Genomic DNA, 14,721 nt, shown 5'->3' on the forward strand with positions numbered 1-14,721 from the left:
AATTGACACTAATGATCTTTGGTATTGCATAGAGATCTGGTTAGTGTCAAGTAAAAATAAATAAAATATAGGTTTCTGTGTGATTAATTCTTGTGTGAGAGTGATAAGTGGATTTCCTTTTTTTTTAACGTGTCGTCCCAGTGGATGAAGCGTTAGACTTAACTACGATGGCATCACAGGTTAAAAATTCAAATGTCATACCTAACAGCTCCCTCCGCCTGTGTGTAATAAATGCGATGGGCAATATCATACATATCTGCTGCTTGTGTGGAGTCTTGTTTTGAGCAGCAGGTCTACAAATACGTCGTATAAATGAAAAAACTAACAAGAAATTGTGCTTAGTACATTTTATGTTTCTGGCTAACACATGGCTACATAGGAACTTCCTTGTTTTACTGGGAATTTCTAAATGCGGTTAACTCTTAATATATATAAACAGTCTCCGAACAGTCATCAAACTTGATGTGAATTATTACACTAAGTACTCAAATAGCAAGTAAGTTGATGAATCGTTTATTAATAAGCAAGTTATTCATAATTAACCGATATTCGAAATCTAAACAAAATTAGCATAAACATTACTTAGCATATGAAATGATAGAGCAAAAACTATTTTAAACAATTGCAGCGTTTCATAGGCTAATATTCCAGCGAGGTAACTACTAAATACGTCTCATGCAGGGGCGCAGCCAGGGGGAAGGTTACATGGGTCGTAACCCCCCCCTTTGGAATCTTTTTTTTTTTTTCAATAGTTTACGTTTACTTGCAATAATTTTATTCTTTGCGTTATCACTTTCGCCCAGCGTCCTAATTTATTATTTATGTTTACGATTCGTTATCGCTGTTACGCGGCAGTGGATCTAGTTGCCAGCGGGGGGTCACGGAAGTGACAATCTACACTAAACATTTTTAAATACAATTGTACTACCTTTCACTTGACACAAATAGCAACGGACGTATCACACTATTGCCGTCAAAACTATTCCACAAGCGCGCTCTCGCCTCGCCACATTCAACGCATCCATACTTTTAATCACATACGTTATCGTTGGTTATCGGCTTATCGCTAATTACGAATTTTAGTTATGTAGTGCATCTTTAACAAGCGATGGCACCAGGATCATAAGCAAATAACAGACAAAATGAATTATTGGAAATGTATGGTTCATCGAAAAAAGGTGTCATAAAATAATATTCAATCTTCGAAAACAAAGCATTGCAAAATAATGTTCAATCTTCGAGTAAAAAGTATCGTAATATAATGTTCAATCTTCGGGAAATTTTTTTTTTAAAGAATAATGTTCAATCTTCGAGATTTTTGGGTAGCAAACTCGTCTGTCTGCGAAAAGCAGTTACATGCGTTGTCTTCCAGATCTTTCCAATAAACTGGTAACAATATGTTATTAAATTATAATTAAATTATTATAGTTAAATTATCGCTGAAAGTGAAGAAGCGCTATGCGCAGAATGCAGCTATCACGGGCGCGGGATTTCAAATTCGCGACGATTTCACTTTCAGTAATATAGGTCTCGATGCATTGCAATAAAAATTAGAATTTATTAACAGTTAATTGCAACAAGCAAGAGTTTTACATTGAAAGACGTTCCAAATCAGTACGATACATGAGCTTGTTTTTAAATGATTGTAATCGTTTTATGAAGTTATAAATACGGGAACATCAAATATATTTATTTTGGAAATGGATTGATATTTCGTGACGCACTCAAAAATAGTTTATGAACCATTGGCATTTGGCAAATATCATTAATTTATGCTATTTCTTAATGTTTCATGATTGCTGATATTTCATTCTATTCTTATTTTACATTTTTTGCGGTATTTCAATTAAAATCATGACGATGGCATTTTATTTAACTGTTGACAATGGGGTAATAATCGGCGATTACTAAAAGGTTGAAATGGGACATGCCAAAATAAACGAATTGACGCCTGTCAAAGGGGGCAGGGTCTGGCGACAAATAGCCACATGTGTCGGTGTTTCTCTATCATCGGCATTTTCGGCATCACTTTGAAACTCTAAAACGTAAGGACACCCCGCGGAGTGAAGACTTTCTTTCGCACAGGGAAATATTTGAATTACGATTGCTGAATAAGCGAAAAAAACAAATGCTTATTTTCTTGCTTGAAACAACGATAAACCAATTTAACCCTGTTGCCAAAAGTAATAGCATGCATTATTAACAAACTGGTAATAATATGTTGATAAATCGCCGCTAAAAGTAGAGAAGCGTTATGTGCAAATATCACAGGAATTTGAATTTGCGACGAATTCACTTTCAGTAATATAGTTAACGGCGCATTGAAATGAAAAGTTGATTGATTTTTTTTGACCAAAGAGAATGGTCGGCGATTGCTGAAAGTAGGACATGCAAAGAAAGGCTAATGAGACACAGCGACGCACATGTTGTTTTGCCATCGTCGGAACATCTTTTTAAAGACCTATAAACGCGTTTTTATTTCACCGTAACCCCCCCCTTGAAAAAATCCTGGCTGCGCCCCTGGTCTCATGGCACATAATGGCCGTAAAAATACAATTTTGATCAATTTAGCTTAAAAACAAGCTTCATAAAGCACCGAAATATAGAGATAACGAAGCACCAAAATCATATGTTTTAGTCCAAACCATATGTTTCAATTTCTGTTGCCGTATAAAACTTAATAAAAGGCAATGTAATTGCTTCAAATTATACAACATATCATTTGAAAATAATTCACAAAGATAAATTAAACAATTTAAGTCAAGGAATCGAATACAATTTCGGTGTAATACATTCCGATTCTACATCAATATTAGCCAATATAAATTGCAGAATATTTGCAAAATAATGACCAATGATGCAGAACATAACAGGCATAAAGGAACTCTGTTTAATGAATGGCAATGAAATGGGAAAAAATATATGTATATAGAACTAGATAACACAGAACACTAAATTTGAAAATTGGGTCATGGAAATTGAAGAGAAATTTAATCAAATAAACATTTATTGGAACTTTTGAACAGGTTTTGTGAAAACCTTCAGGGAGTTCTCACAAAAAGATTCAATATAATACTAAAAGTTCGAAATATGAACCATAATTGAAAATGACTATAATTTTGTAATTTATATAAGATATAAATGATTTTTACATGACAAATTATGAATAAAGCCAACCAATATACCTAATATTGAATATATAGCCAACAAATGCTCAGGATAAGCATATTAAAACAGGGTTAAAACACTCGAAACATAATTTGACGAACTACAGAGCAAAATATCACTGTGATTGGGGACCATCATTTGCAGATATTATGCTTTCTTCATAATCCTGATTTACTAACACACAGTGACACAGTGTCATGTTTAACCAGCTTTTCATTCGTAATAGGCAAATATAGACAAAGTATAGAAGTTCATATTATAGAGATATATATTCTTTTTAAATAGCGAAGTGAGTTTCTTTAGTAACACCCTTTGTCACCTTTGTTGAAATGAAGCACTATGTCTTCTTACTTACTTTACCACTGTTTCAAAATGTCAGCCATGCTATTCAAAGTTTCATCACTCTGTATAAAAAGTGAGAAAACGAGTTGATAAAGAATTATAAATATGTTGATAAAGATATTAATAAGGGTGGATATATGGAATATTTCCTTCAGTTCAAAATGATGAATTATCCTCTTCGCAATTATCAAAAGCTCAAAATCACTAGCTTTATCTAAATTGTAAAGACTCTGACATCTTGTGAACTAATTGCCAGTAAGTCAAAACTTAGTAATCGACCTGACTTTGGACTCAGACAACCTGTGACCTGACGTGACTCACTTGCAGCATATTTAACAGATGTAAACACTAGTGTTTAAGGTCCTCAAGTCAAATTGAGTTACACGAGTGAGACGCGAGTCATCTAAATAAAACCACTCAGACTCGTCATCAACTAAGCGCCAGTGAGACTTAACTAAAATTCGGATTTGACTCAGATTTCGGACTTGACTTAAGACCTCAGCGAAATGGAGTCAATGGAATTAAAAGCAAGTAAAAATATGTCTCAAATATTACAAACAATGAGCAATAAACAATCTATCGACCTCATTCATTTTCTGGAGACGTTCATTTTTTTTTTAATTTTCTAATTAAAGACATTCAGGATTTCAACATTCGCTATTTCTTCTTGAAAGTCTCGATTATATCAGTCATAATGAAAAATAACAGAGTATAAATACCTTGCAGAAACAAAATCTGATATAATTTTCACCCATCTTTTTGTGTGAGGCACTGTAAAAAGCACTGACTGGGATAGTTGCCAACTGGAACAATAAAAATTGTTATTAATCTATAGCAGGGCTTTTCAAACATGGGGTTCCGAACCCCCATGATGGAGCGAATCGAGCCTGTTTCAATTTTTAGTGCGAGACTATGCAAGCATCATTGAATTTATTGTTCATTCTATAATTTTTTAATATTTTCTGTAATATTAAACTTTAGTTTGAAGAGGTCATGGAAAAATTTGAAAGTGCCAATTTGAAGAACACTGATATAGAGACTCGGAATCATATAATCCGCGGAACAGAGAAATTAAATTTGGTAATTAGAGGAGCATAAGATATTTGAAAATTCGCTGATGGCATATAAGCACAGGTTTCTCACTTAGAAGTAATTTCTAGTTAATTAAATGTTAATTAAAAATGATTATTTTGTCTTAATAATTGAATTTTTCGGCTACAAAGGCACAACATGTTGTTTAGTATTTGAGCATATCCTTGGATCAAGTGTTTTTGCAAAAATTGAGTCACTTGAAAAAAAGGTTGGAACCACCTCTATAATACACATTTATGAATATTTTTGTTACTTTGTCACATAGCGTTTCAGGCATTATCCTTGTATCAGAGTGAATAGGGCATGATTAGCGTTTAGCGTTCTTGAAAGACAGCTAAAAAGGTCTATACCAGTGATCCTAAAATTTCATGATCAGTTGCCCCCTTTTAAAGATTCCCAACACTTCTGGCCCTTTTTGCTATAAAAATACTTAGTTACGCTTTCAATTGTTAGCATTTCCATGCATAACTGTCAAAAAATTAAACAATTCATAGTGAATTTTCATTAAATTAATGCAGTCATCGCGAAAGGTACATAGTGATTAATTAAATTAGCTTGTTGCCGATTGGAGGGCCGAGTTTGAGAAATTTGAAGTCTCCTAGCCTGGTTTAACCGGGTCTGTGTTTACTTTCAGATTCTTTGTATGTAGGTGCATGAGCATTCTCACGTTTTAAACTTCATGAGAGCTCTCCGCAATTCTCCATTTTATCTTTACGAGTATTCTGGAGTTTTCAAAAATTGAACCTTATTGCATAATCATTTATTTAGTTATTACCTTCTTATTTCTGATCATCCATTTAACAAACTTTCCATCCCTAGTCTCTCCTTCTTCACCAGATAAGTCTGCCTCTGTAATAGATGAAAAGAGGGTTTAGCATCAGAATTACTAATGATACTCATATTTCCAAAGGGTAGTTGTATGAAATTGAATCACAAATTTTCTACAGAAAATCTAAAATTATATTAGTTATTAGAATGAGTAAGCATTATTAATTAACCGTCTATCAAACAAGGCTTGTATACGCCAAAGTCTTTATTATCAAAATTTCATTTTCTCGGAAGTTCGAAGCAGAAGACAAAAATATTTTTCAACTTTGGAATTTTCAATCCCAGAGTCAGAGTCGATTGTAAATTTTCTCCGTTTTCACAGCACTGTACTCCCCCAATCGCTCTTCTCTGTTTATCGTCCATCAAGGTAAAAGATGATTGAGATAAAGACTGAGATAATTCAGATACCTCTTGCGAGTTGGACTACAACAAGAATATAATATCAGACATTCACATACCTATGCCCGAAATATCTGCTAGCATAAAATATCCACCGTTTGGAAGAATTGGTTTCATCCCAACTTCAGACAATAATTTTGCAACTTGGTCACGTTTCTCCCTTAATTCTCTTGGCAATGATGTAAAATAACAATCAGGAGAGTCAAAACGAGACATTTCTTTTTCTATCCCTATAGCGACAGCTTCCTGTAAATAGATATTTGATACAATTTGAAAAAAAATGGAGCTAAATATATTGGGACATAAAAACCATATATCCACATGAATCAGAAATATATTGTGACTAAATTGGTCGCCATGGCGATTTGTCTCCTAAGTCCTAACTGGTGACAAACAGGCGGATAGGCCTTGCTATTTAAACAGGCGAACAGGCCTCGCCATCTCATGGATATGAATATGTAAAAACAAATTGACAGACAAATCATCATAGGATAGTTCATTAAAGCTCCCTAACAACAAAACAATATATACTTACTGCGGCAGGTGTGTTGCAATGAAATACACTGTTCTGCCAAACCGTAACCAAGTGCTTTATTAACTCTGGAGCTCCCATTGCCCAGCCAATCTAATTATGAAAACAAATGTAACACATTTTCTATTTTCACAATACAAAATACATCTGTCAACATCTTTATTTACTGACATGCTCAGTCCTTTTACAGTTTTCTGCAGAAAAATGCTGCAACTTTTAGGTCTGGCCAGTTCAATCCCTTCATATTAAGTATACAGTTATATTCAGGAGCAAGAGAAAACATTTTTTTGAAGATTAAGGCGGTAGGAATCATAGGCAAGTGGCAGTGGGTATAGCTATGAATGAGAAGACTTCATTAAGTAATAAATGATGGATAAGTGACAAAAAATGCGGTGAGATTCAGGGGATACTCAGTGACCCCGGTCTCGAGATGTTGTGATAATCCATAAAGCCCTTTATTTTTTGATTTTGGCATTAGAAGAAGTTATCAAATAGGTAAAACGGTGACCGTACATTTGAACCCACGTACATTTGAACCCATGTGTATATCCGCGGGTTCAATCTATATGCGGGTGCTAAAACCCATGGGTTAGGGTTAGTATGGGTTCAAATATCCGTGAAACAAAAAAATTTCCATAGGTGCAATAGTATGCAGGTGCAATTGTCGTGGGTTCAAATGTACACGGGTTCAAATGTAATGGAACCAGGTAAAACGTGCACCGCATCCGATGACTAGCAATTTCTTCGGCCTTTTAAAGTTATGTATTAGATTTATTCAAATCTGATCTTATCTTACGTAGTGACATGACATACAGGTATAAAGCTACAAGTTTGGCATGGTTTTCTGAATGATGGAACCAGTTTTTAGTGAGTTCGATACAAAAGAAAACCTGTTCTTAGAATTTTGAAACACCAACCCTGGTTATTTATAATGCTATACTATCATATCATATTTATAATTTCACCTTCCAACCAGTAACACTAAATGTTTTTCCAGCACTTCCAATAGTCAGAGTTCTGTCCCACATCCCAGGTAGCGATCCTAGTAAGAAATATATATATTCAATTTTACAGCAGATAACAATTAATCAACATCAGTACAATATTTATTGTAAAACAGTTATCAATTAATTACTAGGCCTTCATCACATGGGGCAAGTACAACCACATTTTACAACCCTAGCTGGGTGAGAGCATATTAAAAAGATTAAGAAATTCAAAAGATGATACCGACACAGGGTTGAAAAAATTTAAATTCGACTTTGGCTCTCAGTATCAACCACATGTTAATCAAAGCCTTCTTTTATTGTCTTTTGATAATGCTTCGTCAACAAGATGTATTTTGAGTTTCTTTGGAAAATTGTCTATTATTTTTTATGAGACTTTGACTCCAATATAAAAAAGCGCAAACCCCACATTCCGGTATCAAACATCAAGAGACTTGAAGCAGATAAAATGGTCAACACCGAATATTTAGGCTTGGAAAGACAATAACTAAATGTAATTGGATAATGTATGCCGAAACGTTACAGAAATGTGTTTGTATTAGTGTGCAGCAAGACTCTTGAATCCCTTAGGATAGTTGTAAGGATCCACCGGCGAAAAAGCATAGAAGAAGAAAAAGTCTCGCAGAAACCCAGTCGATCGCAAAAACTGAATGAAAGTTACCTATTCTAACATGCTTAGCATCATATTGTAACCATTCATACACTTCATCACTAATACATAGAACGTCATGTTCAATACATAAATCAGCAATCATCTGCAATTCCTCTCTTGTGTACAGCTAGAATAAAAAGAAACATGAAAATGATAATTTATAGCAGCGGTTTCCAAATGGGGGCCATTAATCAGTTGCAAAGGGGCCATAATACTAGGTAAAGGGTTGATTTTAATGCAATTTTGTTTACATTCTTTACTTTTATAAGAAAATTCCCTGGGGCAACTTGGGGCATAAGTGCTAAACACCTACTAATCTAAAACATCACAGTTTGTACCTAATTCTCCCCGAAATCTTATTTTAGTACATATTTAGTCTTGAATGTATACCTTTCCTAACGGATTATGAGGATTGTTGACAACAATTGCTTTTGTTTTACTGTTGAACGCAGATCGCAATTCTTTTTCATCGAAAACCCAATCAGCGCTTGATGACTGACCATCAGTAGCTTTCTAAAAAATGCAAAGAAGAAAAACTGTTTGTAATGTTGTAAGATCATTGAAGCAAGTGTGACATCATTAAAATAGTTTTTAAACATGAAGTGTGCGTATGAATCGTTTTGTTGTTGTGATGTTGTTGTTCTTTTTGGTATTTTTATGGTACTATGACAAAGTGAAAAATTACTTACAGGCCTCAAAGATACATATTTAGGAACTCCTCCTGCCATTAATGTCATTGGTTTATAACAGTCATAGAACGGTTCAATGATAATAACCTGAAATAAACAAAGAGATATTATGGGCATAAGGAGTAAAATGGATCTACTGGTAAATAAGGAGCTATTATAATTTGAAATGACCAATATCTTTCAAGTTCAGAATTGCCTACTCAATTTAATTCGATCATGGTGCGGCGATGGGCATGGGATTTAAACCTGAAATTTGAACCTGTGATGTCTTTAAAAAAAGAGATGGCTTATAAAGCTAAGGAGAAACCAAAAATTATACACATAGTTGGCAATAAATATTAACGTTAAAATGCAAGAAAATCAGAGTAAAAAAACAGACTGCTGAAACAATATGTTGCAAGCAAGGCATATACTAAAATATTACAGCAAATATTCAATCACACCTCATCTCCATCTTCAATGAACGCTTGAAAGCTGCAGAATAAAGCACCATATGCCCCAGTTGTTACAATAACTTCATTCAAGGGATCAATATCTCGACCCATCAAAGGACTAAACAACTTAGATATAGCATTTACAAGCCTTGGATGACCCTGGATACAAAAAATAAAATCGTTGAAGAGTTTGATAAACAGGTCCTCTATAGAATGCCAACTTGTGATTCTCCTTGCAAATCCAAAGTACATAGATATATCATAACAAACTCAACGATTGGTGCATCTTGATTGTGCTTGTCCAGGATAATTATGTGCGAGAGGATTACTGAACTACTGATTCAGGAGTACTGATTACTGAAGGATTACAAACGAATAATTCCCAATAACATGAATGGCAAAGAAAAAAATTGGAAGGTGGGGTATAAATAACTTTAGAAATTCGGAAGGTGGGGTATAAATAACTTTAGAAATTCAATTTTAAATTTGAAGTCTTAATAAAAACATTGGTCATTCAGTCATCAATAGCTAATGAGAGATGAAGCTGGAGCCCAACTTCAAAAAAAAAAATAAAGCTCCCAGGCCTTTGTGATTTCATCAAACCAGCCCCCCCAGCCCTGATTAGAAGAAAAGTAAATTATAAATTTGCATGAATATTAATCTGCTATGCCATCGATTACATAGAAAGAGCCATAATCGAAAAATTTAAAGAGAAAATCCTCAATTCAATTTTCTAATTTCACATTCAAGAATTGTAAAATCAACCTACATGACCCCTAGTATATTGATTCAAAATATGCCTGTCTCCGGCAGTTGCATTCGCAAGTGCTTCCTTTACATAATCAGGAGGACTGAAATCTGGAAATCCTTGCCCGACATTGACTGCCTTGAAATCAGCTGCCATCTTTGTATAGACATTCCTGAATGATAATAAGATTATTCAAAATTCAGATAAGTATAGGTAAGTTTATTTTAACTCTATAATCAGCATAACATAATGTAAAATATAATAAAATTGATGAAAAAATGAATAAATAAAAATTAATGCAAGAATCAGTGAGCAAACGAAATTTTGAGTAAAAATTAAAAGCTATATAATTTAAATCGAAAGTTGTTGCCAAAATAAATATCATGTGCAAAATCATATGAAATGCAAAACTGACTACGATGCATTTGATGCTATCTGAATAACAATGGTCAGTGCACCAATACTATAAGTAACTTTAATTATCCTTCAATGCCTCATGCAGGATCATGGCCAAATACAGAACTGGGAAGTCGTTTATCATTGTTCGATTGGCTGCAGTGAATCAAATACACATCTTTTGAAGGTTTTTTTTTGTGTTTGTCCGAAGAAAGATTATGGTGGGGCCCACTTACCAAACATTTTCATCAGTTCCTTCCAGTCGTTTCGTTCCTCGGATTTTACTAGACATTTTTCTTGATATTGAAAGATTAATCTTAATAAAAAGCAAATAGGATATTTCAAAATCATGTTCACTAAGTTAAATAGTTGAAAAGCAAATCAGTTAGAATAATGCAGCTATAGATATAAAAACTATACTCAATAATACTGAACTTAATACCAATCAACTATTCCTGTATTCACATAATCTCAATACATCAATAAATAATTCAGTTAATTCCTGAATTCTAGAATCTGGTGGATTTTAAATTAGCTACATCAGCACTTTTTGGATAAAAATGAGATATAGACATAAACACATCACAAAATTCACTAGTACTGTACTGTGATCAGTGTAAAGCACTACAGCACTACCCTGACTAACACCTTCAGAACAGAGTATAGCAATACCTTACTTCATGATTGTACTTTCCCTTTGAAATACGGAAGGCTGTGTCATAATATCGGAAACGGCCATATATAAAGCGCATCAACTGCGACTTATCGCAGTATCGGGTAATAAAAATAACATACTGACATATGCAATTCGTCAAGTCATGTTTACGCAGTCGAGTTAACGAAAAATGGCAAATCACATGCATGTTTCCAAGTTTGCTTACCGATGGAAATACAGGTTCCAAAAAGCGATCGCTTCCGACTAATCCAAAATTTCTGGCAGCAACGTAACAAATATTACGACGAAATATTTGTACCGCTGTTTTACGGCAACAAATCATCATAAACAGTAGCAAAACTTGTGGATAATCCAATACCCCCGGGCTTATGTCAACACCTCAACTTTGGATAATTTCACAAATTGAACCACCGATCACGACCTCTGTATTCATTAGGTAATGTTGAAGGACATACTTTTGCAAATAATAGCTCAGTTTAACTCTGTAATATCTTTACAACAATATTCTCATTGTTCAGGTCATTTGGATTATGACTGCCACGTGAAACCACTAAAATTCCGCACAACAAAACTAAATACGGTATAAATGGATATTGATTATTTGTAGAAAAATATTTGCACACTTGCAAACATTCCTAACTCACATTCATAAATTATATTGTGAGTCTCCGTTAGGGTTGCCAACCGTCCTTTATTTCAAAGGACAATCCGTTAATTAAGTTTTCGGTCCTTGTTCTTTTTAGCATTTAGAAAATATGCTAATCGTCCTTAATTCTTTCAACGTCGTTTCGCCCGATAGTTTTAGTACTGTGTTTGATATTGTTCCGTTCTTAGAAACCGCATCCGTTCATGTATTTGCAAGTTTAAATTTTTTTTCAATTTCGCTTTGGTCTGGCTCAATTAGCCAAAGAAATAACAATTTCATTAACATTGTTTGGGTCAATGTTAAATAAACATTAAATGTAAAACACATGAAGATTGTTTTAACATATCTCTTAAGCTCGTATAAAAATTTTATTTCATTGTTCTATATTGTTCTTTTATGCAAGTTACAAAATAAATGATGGCGTTATTCTATGTCCTTTATTGAAACTTTTCATGGTTGGCAACCCTAGTCTCCGTCGACGTTTTTTATACCGCGTCATGCCACAATCTGTAGAAAATCAGTGATGGACATCGATCGTTTATATGACCCTCTATAAGTAATTTTTTTATTCAAGTGGTTTTTAAACTTTCATAACCCACAGCCCCCTTCTTTCATATAAAAATACCTAGTTTTGTATTTAACACCATGTCATTCGAAATAAAAATGCGTTGCAGACAAAGAATCGTCAAATCCAAGAATTTTACTACACCTGTACGCTCTGTTGTGAAATAAATAGGTCAATTAAATAATTTTTTCGAATGAAGATTGCCGAACTTAAATACGAGATGCAATGCCGTTCGAATTAGTTGCTTCGCATCTACTTATTTTCGTGTTTAGTTGTGTAACTGGGTACTTCATTTATATTAATATATATATATATCGTATATTTTAGCATTTTCAACCAAGATTCCCTGACCGTTAATACAGTATATATGTTAGGGAAAACACTGCGTTAATCTATTTCAGAAAATTAGAATGAAATTTCAAGTACGCTTTTACTTGAAGAGTGTACATGATTTCTTGGAAATGCGTGACAGTGGGAGAAATTCAGGCACGGCTAAGAGAATAACCCTTTTACTCGTGTCGCATTCTGAAATATATGAAATGCATACAACCTATCGATTTTAGATGTGCTATATGCCTATATCCCATATTATAGTATTTCAGTATCGGTTCGTGCCATCATGAGGCTGTTCTACTTCTTGATATATATATAAATATCCAAGGTCATAAATTCCCTTTTCGTTAGAAGCGTCTATGGAGTAGCCTACGTTTTATTAATAATCGGATTTTTGGGGAAGTTTACCTATTATATAAATATCACAGTAATCTGCCACCAAATTCATCAAGACTATATTCATACAATCAGACTACAATAGAGCTGTGAAACATATTTGTCGGTGGGCCATATAACAAACTTCAGCCCGTGGGTCGCCTGTTGACTTACAGAGTACAGAATGCATTATAGTATACCTATAGTATCCTATTCGTATACCTTGGTTTATTAGACCTTAGTTGAAATCGCAGATTGCACTGTTCAGGGCCTTGTTCAGCGTGACTAAGCGTCGTTTGAAAAAGATGCTGTTGGGTAGGGTAAATTTTGGTGTATCGCTTGAACAGGGCCTGTTTTTGGTTAGTAGTTGATTTGGACATATTTTATTCCGTATTGCTGCAATACAAAAAAATTTCATATATTGGATTACGTGCAAAAAATGTTAATTGCAGTACGTAAGTGAAAGTGGAAGAAAATGAAAAACCAGGATCTCGGACCACATAAGGGATATCCGGAAAAAAGCTGCAATACCAGTCACCAATCATTTCGATAGCACACTGAGAACCCGGCAATCACTAAGAATCAGCGTAATGAAACTCAAAGAAAAAGATTCTAAAACAAACACAACAAAACATTTGCAGCCATATCTTGTTTTATCTGAAGAAGTTAGATTATGAAAATATTACGAATGACTAAAGGTAGCTATGCTATTCACTTATTCATTGCTGGTACTTTATTATTGTACACGAAGTGTAAATATGGATCGCTTTGTTGTTGTTGGTATTTTTCTTCTTATCGGTATGAAAAAATCGGTTTTCTCACTAGCTACTGGACCAATTGCTTTGAAATTTTCAGTGGTTTAAAATCGTATTTTTCGCTAGAAGGGTATTGTCTTTGTTTATTTTAAAATATTCTGGAGTTCTATATGATTCGTTTTTCACTTTGAAATTTGTGTGATAACCTCTTTAAAGCTAATAAAAAGTAATTGTCGCGGCCCTGCGACCTCACTCGTGCTACGCAAAGGTCGGAAGTTTTCCCGATCTTACCGAACAGTGGACTAGGTAGAGTAAGGTGCTGTGGAAGGTGCGGTAGACTACTGCTTTTTTGGCTTTCGTGTCGCTATATCTGATCATTGGTCTCTTGTTTTTATAAATGTAGAGGTATTTTGTATACTCCATATACATACACTCCATGTACATACCGATCGAAGACAATGTAATTTACTTGCCGGACGGGAAGCTAAATAATGACGACGCTTTAGCAGCATGTGTAACGAAACTGCAATAGTAGATATTCTGTACCACGGAAGAAACAAACATAAAACTAACAGAAGAAACTTTATCGTTCACTGAAACTGGCGTTTCTGCAGTTGATTTTCTTGTTTGCAGCATCAGGTATATAGCGCCAGACAATATATTAATACTATATAGAAAACAAAGATCAATCGCTATATATTCAATGAAAATCTCACCACCTTAACCTTAAAGTCATTAATGTAAATTTTTGCTGTTCTTTGAAATGCCCATCAATATCTTGAAAATAATCCCGTAACTATTTGTAAGCCGCCGAAGAACATGAGACTGAGGACGTCCTGAGAATGATGACCGTTTTTCACGGGAGCATGAAAAAAAAAGAAACTCTATCTATATCAGTTGCAAATTGTTAAGCAAAAGTTTTTAATGGGGTTCACAAACAACTTTTTGCTGAGAACAGTGAGGGTCTAGAATAGATGATCGACTTCCATGACGATGACCAATCGTTAACGATGCTGTAACAATAACAATCTGTACAACCGCTCAGACAAGTATATACGTAAACATTGCTTCGTTTATGTGATTT

At 34.3% G+C, this 14,721-nt stretch overlaps 1 protein-coding gene across 3 annotated transcripts; it reads right to left on the reverse strand.

The window, feature by feature from the left end:
* Nucleotides 1-497: 497 nt before the first annotated feature.
* Nucleotides 498-11,755, reverse strand: LOC120345062 (kynurenine--oxoglutarate transaminase 3-like). Of its 3 annotated transcripts, none has more exons than XM_039414451.2 (13): nucleotides 11,608-11,755; nucleotides 10,524-10,603; nucleotides 9,913-10,063; nucleotides 9,153-9,302; nucleotides 8,710-8,796; nucleotides 8,411-8,533; nucleotides 8,030-8,147; nucleotides 7,327-7,403; nucleotides 6,365-6,454; nucleotides 5,889-6,075; nucleotides 5,378-5,451; nucleotides 4,230-4,313; nucleotides 498-3,572 (listed from the first exon to the last, which is right to left on the reverse strand). In XM_039414451.2, exons 1-13 carry the CDS (start codon nucleotides 11,611-11,613, stop codon nucleotides 3,525-3,527), a joined length of 1,275 nt encoding a protein of 424 aa, XP_039270385.2. In that variant the 5' UTR covers nucleotides 11,614-11,755; the 3' UTR covers nucleotides 498-3,524. The 3 variants fall into 3 exon arrangements, with proteins under 3 accessions (XP_039270385.2, XP_039270384.2, XP_039270386.2); XM_039414450.2 differs by lacking the exon at nucleotides 11,608-11,755 and adding an exon at nucleotides 11,169-11,536; XM_039414452.2 differs by lacking the exon at nucleotides 11,608-11,755 and adding an exon at nucleotides 10,960-11,087.
* Nucleotides 11,756-14,721: the final 2,966 nt, after the last annotated feature.

The sequence above is a fragment of the Styela clava genome, chromosome 5 (genome assembly GCF_964204865.1).
Source record: "Styela clava chromosome 5, kaStyClav1.hap1.2, whole genome shotgun sequence".
Lineage (NCBI taxonomy): Eukaryota > Metazoa > Chordata > Ascidiacea > Stolidobranchia > Styelidae > Styela > Styela clava.